Consider the following 16,533-nt stretch of genomic DNA (forward strand, 5'->3'; position numbering starts at 1 on the left):
ACCATGTGATGTATGACCTTGTGGGTCACAGAAGACCATTAATGCTTGAGTGTAAGCCACTTTTCTAGAACATAGACATTCTCAGTTTACTGCAATGCTCTCCTCACACTGTTTATCTTTTTGTCTGTAAGCTGTAGAAAAGTCACCAAGGAGCAACGGATCTCATGGTCATGAGGACTGAGCCAAGCACAAGCTTGGCATTCTCTGCTCCTTACCACAAAAATGAGTTATCCAAATTCCAACAGTTTAATCAAAATTTCAAAATGGATTAATCAGATTTAGTCATATAAATGTAACACAATTCTTTTAGTGCTTCTCAAACTTTAATGTATGTAGGAATCACCTGGGGACCTGATCCTGATTCAGCAGGCTTGGGGCAGGGTCTGAGATCTGGAATTTCTAACAAGCACCCCAGTCAATGTGGATATCTCCGGTCCACAAATAACAAGTGAGAACTACTTCTCATGATTTTCCCTCTCAAAGCACATTTGGCAATGTCTGATCATCACAACTGAGAGGGGAATACTGGAATGGGGCCAGAATGCTGCCGAACATCTTACAGTACACAGGACAGGCTCCCGTGACAGAGACTGATCTGACCCCAAATATCAGTGGTGCTGAGACTGAGGAATCTTGGTTTAAAAAAGAAACAGAGCTCACGAGATTCAAGTATCTTTCTGTATCATTTCCTTGCAAACTAACTTTAAACTTATGCCTTGATCTTAATGAAACTGCTAATTTTAACCAGAACTTGTATCAAACCCTAAATAGCTTTGGATACTCCCCACTGCCCCAACCTATTTATATATGTTGTTGTTAGACTCATAGTGACACTGTAAAGGGTTTCTGGGTCCTTTAAGTCCCATATCTTTGTTTCTATGTATTCTCTACCTCTGCTTACATTTCAATTTCTACATTCCCTTCTGAGAATGTAAGGCAGGAAAGTGGTTGTGGTTAGACTGGAGAAAAAAGAAGATAAACTTCAGTGCCTCTCCTGTTGGGGTTTCAATCCCAGCCTCTCTTCAGGTCAAACATAGGAGGTGTGTGCCTTTACTCTTTAAAGAGCCCTCAGTGTTCCTGTTGGGGCATTTCCAGTTGAAGCTGAATATAACATAACACGCACTCAGCACTTGTTTAATCCATTAGTTCTATGCTTGCTGTTGTTGTTAAGTGCCATTGAGTCAGTTCTGACTCATAGCAGCCTTGTATAGGGTTTCCAAGAAGTGGTCGGTGAGTTTGAATCGTCAACCTGTGGTTCAAAATGACCTTGCGGTTCAATGCTTTATCCCATAGCCGCTACAAAATGTTCAGTAACTACTATTTAATAAATTGACTCAATCAATCAGTGGATACTCATTGAGAATTTACTGTATGAATGTGGGCATATCTCTGAGAATTTAAAACCAGAAAATGGCCTTGTCTTCAAAGAACTTCAGTCTAGTGGGGAGGCAAATAACAAAGGAACAATCAAGTAAGATAATCAGAGTGTAAAGTGTCACCAAAGAAGCAATCAAGTTGCTCCAATAGTGAATGAAAGGGCTGCGGAGGAAGCACATAGAGAAATTTGACTTATATTTGAGGAAAGAAAACTCTGAGAAGGAGATAGTTTTATTACAAACTAAACGATGAAACAGACAAGGGCATCTCAGGCTGAGGGAATGCACGTACGAGAGATGAGAAGAACCAAAGTCTGTGTCCTAGGCTAAGTAGAGAAGATGGTTTAAAGAGGGAAGGGACCTGTACAATTCAGGTTATAAGAAGATGACTTTGGTTGTTGTGTGGAGATAGTTTGGTGAAGTGGGGCATGGGGTAGGTGGGGGAGGGAACAAGAGAGGAACCAGAGTCTGCAGCATTTTATGTAGAGCATTCCTCACAGGGCACAGTATGTTTCTCAAACACAAGAATTCTTCAATAAATGAAGATGATTGATTCAATTAAATGCCTAATGCAATCATTTATTTTTGAGACAAAGTTTAATGAAATAACTAGTCTCATTACAGTATAAAAAATATTTATTATGACACAGTGAGCCCCTTACAGATAGCATTGGAGTCCTGTTGTAGCATTGTGGTTAACGTGCTGGACTGCAAAGTTGGCTTGAATTACAAAGTTGGAAGTTCAAGCTCACCAGCTGCTCCTTGGAAACCCTATACAGGATCACTATGGGTTGGAACCGACTCAATTGCACTTAACAACAACAACAGATAATATACATGGTATAAAATTATATACAGATATGTACTTATCCTTTTCTGTGGAGTCCTGGTGTGGGGCCATAGGATAAATACTCAATCGCTAGTTTGATTTGAACTGCAAAGTGGGCAGTTGGAACTCACCAGCCGCTCCTTACAGATACTATATTGGAAACACTATACAGGGTGGCTATGAGTTGGAAGTGACTCAACAACACTTAACAACAACGACAACCACTTCTGTAGTTATGAGTACACTGTCACTCAGACGGTGATTATAAAGTTTACCTTATTTGATGATATTTTTATTATTTTCATTTTTAAGAGCACTAGTGAGGAAGGGAGAAAAGGGAGTCCATAAATCAGGATTAAACACGGGCCACTTATTGTGAGGTTGGCCCAGGACTGGGCAGTGTTTCGTTCTGTTGAGCACAAGGTTGCTATTAGTTGGTACCGACTCGATGGCACCTAACAACAACAACAACAACTTATTGACTAAAGTCTTATGACTAAAAACCTTGAGGAGTGTTGAGGGCTGTGCGCCTCTGTACTCAAGGCTTTGTGAAAATGTGTTGGGAATGCCTACTAGCCTAGCTGAGCAGCCATGCCCCAAGCTTGAAGACAAGGCCATTGTCTGGTTCTGAAGTCTCAAATATATACCCACATTGATACAGTAAATTTTCAATAAGTATCCACTGATTAGTTGAGACAACTTATTAAATAACACAGTTGCTGAAGGCCTATTACTTCCTTGAAAGTGTCTTTCCGGAGTGACCCATGTAGACCAGTTTCTAGAGCATGTGCAGTACCTCCAGCCCCTGACTGCCACAGGACCTTCCACTACATGAAGTGAAGTACCTAGGGGTCAGCCTAGGATTTGAACCAAAGCCCTGAGATAGAAGATATGGGTGTCACCCCAGATGCCTTCCTGGCCAACTCAGCTTGAACAGAACCAACTCCATTTTCAATTCTTACTGTGCATGCACCTCATTATCCTAGTCCTGTCACCTCCTCATCCTTTCCCAAAGAATCATGAATAAACATGAGAGAGTCTTTCCACACCCAAGAATCCTTTAAGATCCTGACCAGATAAAGGCTTTGGGAAGCAGGGGTTAGCATTGCCTCTTGTCATCTTTTCTGACCAGATCTTACCCGCGTGATAAATCTTTAAATCTTTGCTCTTGTGAAACTCTGTCTTACCTTGGATCATTCTTGGTCAGCAAAAGCCAAGGACCCTCCATTGCAGGGTTGGGGCCCCCTAATCCCAAATAACACTTTTTGGTTGCTTCTGGGAGGCAATATGGCACACAGGTCCTTTTGAGGTGATAGAAATGTTGTATATCTTGATGGTGGTTACACAGGCATATACAATGTTCAAATTCAAGTCATATACTTAAAATCTGTGCATTTTATTATATGTAAATTACTCAATTAAAAAAGTAGTTAAAACAAACATAGTTGTGGAACTGCATTTTAAAGATTGGAATACAACTTAAGAATGAAACAGCTTGAAGTTTAACATCTGGTTTTATGTATATATCCTTTGGAGTAAACAAATTGTACTCCAAAACACACTAAAAACCAACCAAAATAATCATAGACTCCTGGTGTCATGCTGGACTGCGAGCCATAAGTTTGGCATTTCAAACCCACTAGCTGCTCTTCAGAAACCCTATACATAGTCACTAAGAGTCAGAACCGACTCAGAGGAACTTAACAACAACAACTATATAAAATGAAAATACATTATGAAGAGGCTTAAAAATAACCCTTAGAAAAAGAAGTTCCACTTGAAACATTAACATAATCATATGCTCTTAAGTACTACAGCAAAAATTAATGTTTTAATTTTAATTCAAACAAACACAAACATAGAACACTTTGGAGCTAGTAGTATTGGTTTAAGTCTCCTTCTTATATGAAGATCAATTATTAACATAGGTAAGTTTAGAGAGAGAAAATGTACATGTAAGCGTTTGTGGTTGTTATTAGGGGCCATTGAGTCAGATATCCTCACAACTGTTGTTAAGCTTGACCCCACTGCTGCTGCCATTGTGTCAATCCATCTCACTGGGGGTCTTCCACTTTTTTGCTGATTCTCCATTTTATCAAGCATGATGCCCTTCTCTAGGGACTGGTCCCTCCTGAAAACATGTTTGAGACACAAGGTCTCAAAGTATGAGATACGAGGTCCACCATTCTGGCTTCTGAGGAGCATTTTGGTTGCTACTTCTTCCAACACAGACTTGCTTACTCTTTGGACAGTCCATAGTATTTTCAATATTCTCCTCCGACACCATAATTCAAATACATCAATTCTTCTACAGTCTTCCTTATTAATGTCCAACTTTCACATGCCTATGAGGCAGTGGAAAATACCACGATTTAAGTCAGGTGCACCTTAGTTCTCAAATTGATATCTCTGCTCTTGATCTCTTAAAAGCAGTCCTTTGTAGCAAATTTGCATCTTCAATACATCTAGTGATTTCTTGACTGTGGCTTCCATTAGTGTTGATAGTGGATCCAAGCAAAATAAAGTTTTTGACAACTTAAATCTTTTATCCATTTATCATGATATTTATTGGTTTACTTGTGGGGATTTAGTTGTTTTACACTGAGGCGTAATCCATATTAAAGGCTGCAGTTTTTAATCAGAAAATAGTTTAAGTACTCTTTGCTTTCAGCATATTATATACTGAATCTTCCTTCAAGCCTGATGCCACGTTCTTCTTCATATAATGCAGCTTCTCAAATTATTTGCTCAATATACAGACTGAATAAGTATGGTGAAAGGATACAATCCTAGCACACACCTTTCCTGATTTTAACCCATTCAGAATCCCTTTGTTGTTTTAACAACTGCCTCGTGGCTTACCTACAGGTTCCTTACAATTAAGTGTTCTGGAATAGCCATTCTCCACAATGTTACCCATATCCAGCTGAAAACATTTGCACAGTCAGTAAAGCACAAGTAAAGTACTTTCTGGTACTCTCTGCTTTCAGCCAAGATCTATCTGACATCAGCAATGATATCCCTGGTTTCATGCCCTCTTCTGAATCCAACTTGAATTTCTGGCCATTCTCTGTCTATGGACTGTTGTAACCGTTTTGTAATTATCTTCAGCAATATATTACTTTCTGTGATATTAAAGATATTGTTCAATGATTTCCGCATTCTGTTGGGTCACCTCTCTTTGGAATGAACACAAGCATGAATCTCTTCCAATCGGCTGGCTAGGTAGCAGTCTTGCAAATTTCTTAGCATAGATGAGTGACCACCTCCAGTGGCTGCATCAGTTTGTTGAAAGATTTCAATGTGTATTTTGTCAATTTCTAGAGTCTTGTTTTTTGCTAATGCCTTCAGTGCAGCTTGGACTTCTTCCTTCAGTGCCACTGGTTTTTGATTATATGCTGCCTCCTGAAATGGTTGAGCATAGATCATTTCTTTTTGTCATAATGGCTCTGTGTAGTCCTTCCATCTTCTTCTGATGCTTTCTGTATCATTCAATATTTGCCCATAGAATCCTTCAATATTGCAAGTGGACACTTGAACATTTTTTTCAGTTCTTTCAGCTTGAAAAATGCTGTGTTTCTCCCTTTTGGTTTTATAACTGCAGATCTTTGCACATTATAATATTTGGCTTTGTCTTCTCAAGCTGTCCTTTGAAAATTTCTGTTCAGCTCTTTTACTTCATCATTTCTTCCAGTTGCTTTAGCTTCTCGACACTCAAGAGCAAGTTTCCAAGTCTCTTCCGACATCCATTTTGGTCTTTTCTTTCCTTTCTTTTAAATGACCTTCGCTTTCTTCATGCAGGATGCTCTTAATGCCATTCCACAACAATTCTGTTTTTCAGTCTTTAGTATCGGATGTATCAAATCTGTTCTTCAGATGATCTCTAAATTCAGGTGGGATATATTCAAGGAAATACTTTGATTCTATAGGCCTAGCTTTAGTTTTCTCCAGCTTCAGCCTGAACTTGCATATAACCAACTGATGATCTGTTCCACAGTCTGCCCATGACCTTGTTTTGCCTGATGATTTTGACTTCTACCATCTTTTCTCACAGATGTAGTCACTTTGATTCCTGTGTATTCCATCTGATGACGTCCATGTGTACAGTCGCCTTTTATGCTGTTTACAAAAGGTATGTGCAATGAATAAGTCAGTCTTGCAAAACTGTCATGCAATCTTCAGAATAATTTCTATTACCAAGGCCATATTTTCCAATTACTGATCCTTTCTCTTTGTTTCCAACCTTTGCATTCTAATCACCAGTAATTATCAATATATCTTGATTGCATGCTTGATCAATTTCAGACTTAAGAAATTGGTGGTAGTGGTGGTGGTTATGTGCCGTGGAGTCAGAACTGACTCATAGCGACCCTGTACAGGGTTTCCGAGGCTGTAAATCTTTACGGGAGCAGAAAACCTCATCTTTATCCTGAGGAACAGCTGGTAATTTTGAACTGCTGACCTTAAGGTTTGTAGCCTGATTCATAACCACTATGCTACCACAGCTCCTTAAGAAATTGGTAGAATTCTTCAATTTCATTGATACTTATTTTGTGGTTGGTGCATAAGTTTGAATAATAGGGATACAAATTGGTCTTCCTTGTGGTGGTTGTTATGTGCTGTAGAGTCAGCTCCAACTCATAGCGATGCTGTATAGAGTTTCCGAGGCTGAATCTTTATGGGTGCAGAAAGTCTCATCTTTCTCCTGCGGAGCAGTTGGTAGATTCAAACTGCCAACCTTGTAGTCAAGCAGCCCACTTGTAACCCACTATACTACCAGAGTTCTGGTATGGCACTGTGGGTTAATGTGCTAGACTGCAAAGTCATTTTACCCACAATGTCGGTGGTTCAAGCTCACCAGCCCCTCCTCAGAAACCCTATACAGGGTTGCTATGGATTGGAACTGACTTGACACACTTGACAAAAACAACTACATACTACCAGAGTTCCTTGGTCTTCCTAGTAGGCTTATGGCTATTATCCTATCACATTGTACTTCAAGACTGACTTTGGTGCAATACCATTTGTCTTGAATTTGTAGTTCCAGAATACTAAACCATATGACTGTCAGATTCAAAATAGCCAATACCAGTTCATTTCAGTTCAGTTATGCCTAGGATACAGATCTTTGTGCATTCCATTTCATTTTTGACTACTCCTAATTTTTCTATATTCATAATTCATACATACCATGCTCTGATTATTAATGCATGTTTGCAGCTGTTTCTCCTTATTTTGAGTTGTGCCCCATCAGCAAACGAAGGTCCCCAAAGCTTTACTCCATTCACATCACTAATGTCAACTGTACTTAAGTTGGGAGGATTTGAGTAGCTGGTGAAGTTACCATTTCCTCACTGCTAAACTATCCACTACGCCCTCCAAATCCAAGACTACTGGGGTTAGTGCTCTGTTGTTTTCAGTAGTGCTGAGAGAACCCACAAACCTCAAATCATTACTTTCTGGTTTTCTACAGAACCTCTACAAGAATAACTAATCACTGCTCTTTAAGAATTGCCCGCTCACCATTCCCTCCAGTTGCTAATGACAGATGATGGAGACAGTCAATTTCCCATCTGAAATGTCAGAATGGTAACAACACAAGTACTTGGTCCAGAAAGGTCTATGACTTTGGATCAGCAACACGACACAAGACTAGAGTAAGTCACGGAGGGAGGGTAGCTTAAGACGTCTTTAGCGAAAGGACATGCATGGAGGGTGGTCTCAGTCACTCTCGAGGCTTACCAGCACAGTGATTCCTTGCTCTTTGCACAGCATGGCTGCTGCTCCCAAAAGAATACTCAGCAGTACCCAGAAGGTAGAAGAATGCATTCCCTCCTTGCTACCTGCCAAGTAAGAGAAAGGATAGGTGTAAAAGCTACACAACACATTTCAATCTTGTGATCATCAGCAATTAAAATTCGAATCTGCATTTGAATCTAATACCCATAACTGAAAAAACAGAACTTGATTTGCTGACAGTGTTTCTCTAATGGGGGCATGTGTCAGATCTCTCTCTACACTTGAGGTTAGACAATCCCCTCTACCTGGTAGGCACTTCCTCAGTCAAGGTTCAGCCTTTAGTCACAAACATGCCTCCACATGAGAGCCTTCAGGGGGTTAGTTCCTTCTTCCCTTGCCATTCACATAACAGGCTATTCTGACAAGTGGTAAGAACTCTGAGATACCATGCAATCCATCTGGTTTCAAGGTGTCCCTAGCAGTTGCTGCTTTTATCATGATGGTAGAGTCAGGAGTACCTGAGCCAGCTCTGCGAATCTCTCCTAATCTAGGGACAAGAACCTAGGCTCTCAGATGATCAGGATAACTTCAGAGATGTAGGAGTTTCTGGAAGGCACAGACGGTTAAAGTGCTCAGCTACTAAACTAGGGGTGGGGAACATCTGGCCTGAAATGATTTGGTCTGGTCCTGCCGAGGCAACCACAGTTCCAGCCATCATATTGTTGCTGTTAAGTGCTGTTGAGTCGCTTCCGACCCATAGAGACCCTGCATAGGGTTTCCAAGGAGTGGCTAGTGAGTCTGATCCACCGACTTTGCAGTTCAAACCAACCTTGCAATCCAGTGTTTATCCTACAGTGCCACACCAGGACTCTGCCATCACATTGTTGTTGTTGTTGTTAAGTGCCGTCGAGTCGGTTCCGACCCATAGCGACCCTGTACAGGGTTTCCGAGGGTGTAAATCCTTACGGGAGTAGAAAGCCTCATCTTTCTCCCACGGAGCGGCTGGTAGTTTCGAACCGCTGACCTTAAGGTTCGCAGCCCGATTCATAACCACTACGCTACCAGAGCTCCTCTACGCTACCAGAGCTCCTTGCCATCACATTAGGGGTGAGTTAATTACATGTTTGACCAAATATAGCAATTTTCAAGCTGTTAATTTTGTATGGCCCATGAATGATGTTATACATTTTGGCAGAAATAGGTTCCCCACCCCTGTACTAAACCAAAGGTTGGCAGTTTGAACTCACCTGGAGGTGCCTTGGACGACAGGCATGTTCATTTCAGCCACTGAAAACCCTGTGGAGCACAGTTCTACTCTACAATACACAAGGTCTCTTGGAGTCGAAAGTGACTCCACAGCCACATTCTCTGCCCAGATGTGTAAACTCTCCTACCAGTGTGGAATAGTACCCACCTCTCGTAGGATGCACAACAGTGGGCAGGGACAGGGGAAGGCACAGGTCAGGCTGGGCTGCCAATGTGCACAAGGGCTCAAGCAGGAATAGGAAGCCAAAACATCACTAGCAAGGTGACATTTCATAAGAAGCTCAGGGTGAGGGGAAGCCTGTGTAACAACAGATGGCCCCTAACTTGCCTGCTGAGAATGGAGGATCTGGCTAGGTATTGTTTTAGTGAATGGTATTTGCAGTTTATGGGCCCTGGGGGGGTGTTGTTGTTGTTATGTGCCGTGGAGTCAGTTCTGACTCATAGTGACCCTGTACAGGGTTTCTGAGGCTGTAAATCTTTATGGGAGCAGAAAGCCTCATCTTTCTCCGGCGGAACCTTGCGGTTTGCAGCCCGATTCATAACCACTACGCTACCAGAGCTCCTTAGACCGTGTATATTTGGTTTGACAAAAACTTAGCAGTTTAAATCCCCCTGCTACTCTGCATAAGGATGACAGCCTTGGAAACCGTTCCATGGGGCAGTTCTACTCTGTCCCACAGGGCTACTAGAGTCCGAACCCACTGGAAAATAACAGGTTGCTAACGGAAAGATGGCTGGTTCAGCTCTAACCAGTGGCCCCCATGGCAGATCATTGCTGTAGGGTTACAGTCATTAAACACTCTGTGGAGCCTCAACTCTACACACACACACACGATCATCATGGCAACACATTTGGATTTTTAGTGTATGTGCAGTTTGGGGGCTTGAACTAATCCATTTGGGAAGAGAGGAAAGTCCACACAAGCTGCTCATCTCTGTTCTTCCTATGAAAAGCCCTCACCTTGTCATCTATATAAATGGGGCAAAAGTGGGCCTTTTGGGGGAGCCAATCATTAGTTTTCCTGGAGTGCTGATGCATCTTGGCTCAGTTTTGCTAAAACCAGGACTCCTGGTCTGAATTCCAGCTCTGCCATTTACTATGTGACCTTAGCAAGTGACTTCTCTCAGTCTCAACATCCTCATCTACAAAATGGGTAATATTACCTACCTCAGAATATATCTGATGGACAGTGTCATATAAAAAGACCTGCCCATCTGTGATTAAAATATATAAAATATGCTCTTATGAATAGCATATCTCAGAAATACTTATAGACACAAAAAACTGGGTTCAGAACTTTCTGAGCAGTTCTAAGAAGAAAAACTCAGAAGGAGTGGGCAGAACCTTTACTTTTCACTGTTGCTGTTGTTGTAAGTGCTGTTAAGTCAGTTCCAACTCATAGTGACCCTGCATAGGATATCTGAGGTTGAGTATCTTTGTGGGAGCAGAAAGCATCATCTTTCTCCTGGAGAGTGGTTGGTAGGCTTGAAACTCCGGCCTTGTGGCTGGAGTTCAGTGTTTATCAAATGGAGCCACCATGCTCTCTTTTACTGAAAAGCCTTTTAAAAAAAACCACCCAGTTCCACTGAATAGTGAGTGACTCATAATAACTCTAAAAGATAAAGCAGAACAGTCCCATAGGGTTTCAAAAGCTGAAAATATTTATGGAAACACTTCAGTGGAACGGCTGGTAGTTTCGAACTGTCAGCCTTTTGGTGAGCAGCCAAACACTTAACCAAGGGCTCCTTGAATAACCTTTAGTGCCTTCTTAATTTTTAAAATCTATATGCTTGTATTAAAAACCAAAGTGCAAACTAAACATTACAAGAAAGTCACAAGCGATAGTGGTAAGACCAGAGAAAGCACTCAATTCAAGTCGTGTTTGCATAAGGATCCACAAGCCTGCTCAGGTTAGAGAGAGATGGAATTTCCAATAAGATTCTGATGCGTTTAGTCAAGGAGATGACTCATTTAGTCACCTTATCACAAAATGTGCCAAGCACATTATATATTAAAGAAAAATACACCTTGAGTCTTATTAGATAGTTAATAGCTGCTTACTCACAACCTCGCAGTTTATATCGACCTTGAGTTAATGTACTAGATTGCAAGGTCAGTATGAACCGCTCCTCGGATATCCTATAAAGGTCATTCGCTATGGGTGGGAAGTGACTTGATGGCACTTAACAACAACAATCAGAAAACCAACAGCTAAGTGTTTATTGTGTGTCTGTGATGCAAACCTGAATGAAGAGATATTTAAAAATCTTGTGAATACATAAGCATAATTCAGCAAATTCCAAGAATGAAAACTCTAAAAAAGCAGTGTAGTCCCTGGAACAGTCTCTGAGATCCAGGAGGTGGAAGGCTCTCCACCTTGGCACCATTCTACCATTAGGTTGAGACTCCTTTCAAGCTGACCAGAGGCCCCAGTGGCCAGATTAACTCCAGACACCACCCACCACACCTGCACTGACTTGCCCTCAGTTATACACCTAGGCTCAGGGCCTAGTTAGCTTGATGGGAAAATGGCCTTATTCACAAATAAGGCACACAGCAAGAGAGATTTGTAATGTACACAAAAACAATGCACAGGCTAACATTTTTTGACCTTCTCCACTTTTCTTGGAAATTTCTGTATATAAAAAAATACACACAAAAAATGTTTCTAGTTATTATACTTGACACATTTTAAAGCTTTCCACATGGCCAACTGTTCAACCACAATAATGCCTCATTCATGTGAATTTCAACATCTCATAAATACCATGAATTGTTGCTGTTGTTAAATGCCCAACTCACAGCGACCTGTATGGGGTTTCTGAGGAGCAGCTGCTGGGTATGAACCACCAACCATATAGTTTTAAGTATGTGTTCTACATTGCCACAACAGGACCCCCTTTAAAACCTTTCAAATGTGTCTTGTTGTCCACAGAATAAAGGTTACCTTTTGGAGATGACACCTGGGATTCCTGATCATGTAGCAGCATCAATCTCTGTATCCTCTCCTAGTCTGTACTCCAGCCACACTGGTGGCTCAACATCTTTTCTCTTCACATGGCTTTGCTGAATTCCTTTTCCTTCCAGTAGAACACCCCTGGCAAAAGCCTCTCCACCTTGTAAAGCTGTCAAACGGCACTCACTCTCTGAGCCCCACCCTTGACTTCCCAGGCAGATTTTGCTTTCTCAGTCCATGTCCCCTGCACCCCGCCCCGCACCCCCAACTGGGATTCCTGCAGCTCTGATTGCCCCTAACAAGAATGATCGTACTCGCTGCTAGACCCTTAAATTAAGATAGGCCCAACTGGGTGTCCCCCGGTGTGACCCTGCAGGTTAATGCACTGGACTGTAAGGTCCGTTTGAACCACAAGGTCAGTGGTTCAAACTCACCAGCTGCTCCTTGGAAACCCTATACAGGGTCCTTATGAGTTGGAATTGACTGGACAGCACTTAACAACAACAACAATGTCCCCTGGTGGTGGTTGGGTGGGGGACAACCAATCAATACTAGTTGAGAAGCACAACCCTACCCAGTGCTGAGTGTGCTTCATGGCCCTGTCTCTGGGATATAATTAGAAATGAAGGTTTCTAAGTCCCACCTAGACCTGCTGAACCAAACTCATGGGAAGAGTCCAGCAATCAGAGTTTTAACAAGTCCTCCATGTAATTCGGAAACAGCTAAAGGTCTGGATCCCAAACCTTTGTCATTGGGTTGATTCAGACTCACAGTGAACCTATAGGTTTCCAAGACTGTAATCTTTATGGTGTGGCACTGTGGGATAAAGCACTGGACCACAAGGGCAGTTTAAATTACAAGGATAGTGGTTCAAATTCACAAGCTGCTCCTTGGAAACCCTATAGAGGGTCACTATGAGTTGGAACTGACTCAATGGCACATAACAACAATAACAACCATCTTTATGGAAGCTGATTACTACATCATTGTCCCTTGGAATGGATGGTAGGTTTGCAACATGACCTTTTAGTTAGAACCAAGTGCTTTACCACTGCACCACTAAATCTCCTTGACGCCAGAAGAACCAGCATAAATAATAAGCTTGTGGATAGTGGAATCCCGGATACCATACCTGGCATGTAGGAGTTGTTAGAAATGTCCCTTGACTGAATCTGCAACATGTAACTGGAAAGCTACTTCACATCCAGTCAATGAAGTGACTATGTACCATCTACCTAAAGGGTCAGTGATAAGGTTTATGCTACTGACAGTTATACAACCACAGCTACTAATAACAGGAGTGGGTCTCAGGAGTCATATGCTTCCTTGTTGCTGTTGTTAAGTGGTGTGACTCACAATGACCCTGTATAGGGTTTACAAGGAGCAGCTGGTGGGTTTGAATCGTCCACCTTGAGGTTCAAACTGACTTTGTAGTCCAGCGCATTGTCCTGCAGCACCACACCACGGCTCCATTAGGTTTCCTTGTTGTTGTTGTTAAGTACCATCAAGTCGGTACTGACCCACATCGACCCTATGCACAACAGATTAAACACTGCCCAATCCTGGGCCAACCTCACAACTGTTGCCACACTTGAGCCCACTGATGCTACCACTTGGCCAATCCATCTCGTTGGGGGTCTTCCTCTTTTTCTCTGACCCTATACCTTACTAAACATGATATCCTTCTCCAGTGACTGGTCCCTCCTGACAGTATGTGTGAAGTATGAGAGACGAAGTTTGGCCATCTTGGCCTCCAAGGAGCACTCTGGCTGTGCTTCATCCAACACAGATCTGTTGGTTCTTTTGGCAGCCCATGGCACTTTCAGTATTTTCCTCCAACACCATAACTCAAAAGCATCAATTATTCTATGGTGTCCTTATTCACTGTCCAGCTTTCGCATGCATATGAGGTTATTGAAAATACCATGGCTTGGGTAAGGCGCACCTTAGTCTTCAAGCTGACATCTTTGCTCTTCAACACTTTAAAAAGGTCTTGTACAGCAAATTTGCCTAATGCAGTACATCATTTGATTTCTTAATTGCTGCTTCCCTGAGTATTGATAGTTGATCCAAGAAGAATGAGTCCTTGAAAACTTCAATCTTTTCTCGGTTGATAAGAATGTTGTTTATTGGTCCCGTAGCAAGGATTTTTGTTTTCTTTACATTCAGATGCAATTCATACTAAAGGCTGTGGTCTTTGATCTTTATCAGTAAGTTTTTTAAGTCTTCTTGGCTTTTAGCAAGCAAGGCTGTAGCATCTGCATATCGCAGGTTGTTAATGAATCTTCTTCCAATCCTGATGCCATATAACCCAGCTTCTTGGATTATTTGCTCAATATACAGGTTGAATAAGTATGGTGAAAGAATACATCCATCTGTCACACACCTATCTTAACTGTAAACTTAATTATATTTCCTTGAGGGTGTATATATCATTTTCCTTGCCATGCTGGAGTCCCTTTCAAATGGCCTCCAGCAGGTGGCCACGTGGCCTTGATGTCAGTAACTTCAGTGAAGAGGATGAATTTTCATAACATAGCCCATAAATGAAATAAATTTCGGGTGGGTAGAGCATCATTTCTTTTTCTTTATTAAAGCTTTTTATTGTGAATTGAATGATAGTCTAGATGGCAGAACATCATCCAGTTGCATCTTATTTCATTGTAATGATTACAACCCTACTTTCTGATGTACACAAAACCACAGCAGATTATATACTTGTTTAAACAATCAAAGGGCACATTTTGCAAACCAGCCCCCTGCCCATCAGCATACAGCCTTTCTCCTTCCATGTGTCTAGAGTCCTCAGATGAAGAGCATCATTTCCCATGCTAAGCCCAAGCCTCCCTCCCTTAACTTCCAGCCTTTGTTCAGCCCTAGAGCAGCATTTCAAGTTGTTTAGATGTCTCAGTGCCTGGAAGTCAAAATCTCTTTATTGAAAACCATAGCTTGTCAAGATATTTCATTTCAGCAAGTACCAAGGATAATTTTACTTGCAGAAAATAGCTACATTATATGTTCGTAAATCCACAAAAGTCACAATTAAATCCACAAAAGTCACAAGAGTCAAGACAAAGACAAACTTTTCAAATTAAGCATGATTGCATTTGAGTGCATACACAGTCATTGGAACATATGCAAATTCTTTTGTTTGGGCATTTGCTAATACTCATTACCAAACCCCCTGATGTTAACATATCAATGAACTTCTTTCAGGATGTGATTTTAGGTTGTGGGCAGCTCATATAGATGAATGATCACAGCTCACAATGTACCATGGCAGAACATCAGAGATGCTTGCATCTTCTACCACATAACAGAAGATGGCAGACCACTTTCTTAAGCCTGTCTCCTCCATCTACACATACGGTTCATTAAGCCCTTCGCCCCAAAGCATATTTTTCAAATTTTGTATTAAGCTTTAAGAATTTGTCTACCTTTGCAGTTTATACGTAAATAGAAGGCTTTATGATTAATTACTAATGGGTCCTGTCTATAAATGACAGGCTTGTGCAACGCACGGACAGTCACAGAACCACAGCTATTAACAGCTAGAGTGGGTCGCAGCAGTCATATGCTTTCTTGTTGTTAAGTTGTTAACAGGGGAAAAGACTCCTCCCCAGCCCCAGTTCCCATGCTCCTTTGTGTCTAGTTTGATTGCCAGTCCCTATACCAGGTCCAGCATGAGAAGATGCTGCCAAGGCCTCAGCCATTGTCCTTTATGACATGATAGTCACTAGCTCATTACACACCAAATGGACTCCTCCTTGGCAAACCATTACCTTGATTTAATTTTGTTAAGGTTCTCCCACTCCTACAATGAGAACTCAATGAGATGGGCTGACACAGTATCCGTGACAATGGACTCAAACATAGCAGTGATTGTGAGGATGGCTTTGTTCTGTTACACAAAGGGTTGCTGTGAGTTGAAGTTGACTCAATGGCACCTAACAACGCTCACACTTGTGTCCGTAACTCTTAACTAACCATAATATGATTCTCCAATGCAATGTGCCACGTTAACATTGAAATCAGAACCCCTGAATATTTTACAATTCCTCCTAGAAAAACTTAATAAGCTTACATTTATTGGAATGTAACATAGATTAATATCTACACCCCCCAGTCCCCACAGACCAATGCCTTTGATCGAAAAAGAAATCCTTTTTCTTTCATTAAAACACCTCAAAGGATCTATATTTCAAAGTACTACGAACACAAAGTAAATTATTACACGGATGTGAGAGTCATGTGATCACAGTCTACTTATCTAGTCTAATTTAAAACAGGTTATATCAGTGAGATTTAGTTACATATAGGAACATACAAAAGGTCTATAGAAAATATAACCTTCAGATTGATTATC

At 41.4% G+C, this 16,533-nt stretch overlaps 1 protein-coding gene across 1 annotated transcript in view; it reads right to left on the minus strand.

Moving 5' to 3' along the window:
- Positions 1–16,533, minus strand: part of TMTC4 (transmembrane and tetratricopeptide repeat containing 4) — a 109,228-nt gene that overhangs the window by 38,394 nt on the left and 54,301 nt on the right. The window contains exon 5 of the mRNA XM_006851533.1: positions 7,948–8,048. Within this exon, the coding sequence (XP_006851596.1) occupies positions 7,948–8,048 (101 nt within the window). The remainder of the gene's footprint in view (positions 1–7,947; positions 8,049–16,533) is intronic.

The sequence above is a fragment of the Chrysochloris asiatica genome, unplaced genomic scaffold, assembly GCF_000296735.1.
Source record: "Chrysochloris asiatica unplaced genomic scaffold, ChrAsi1.0 scaffold00029, whole genome shotgun sequence".
Classification (NCBI taxonomy): Eukaryota; Metazoa; Chordata; class Mammalia; order Afrosoricida; family Chrysochloridae; genus Chrysochloris; species Chrysochloris asiatica.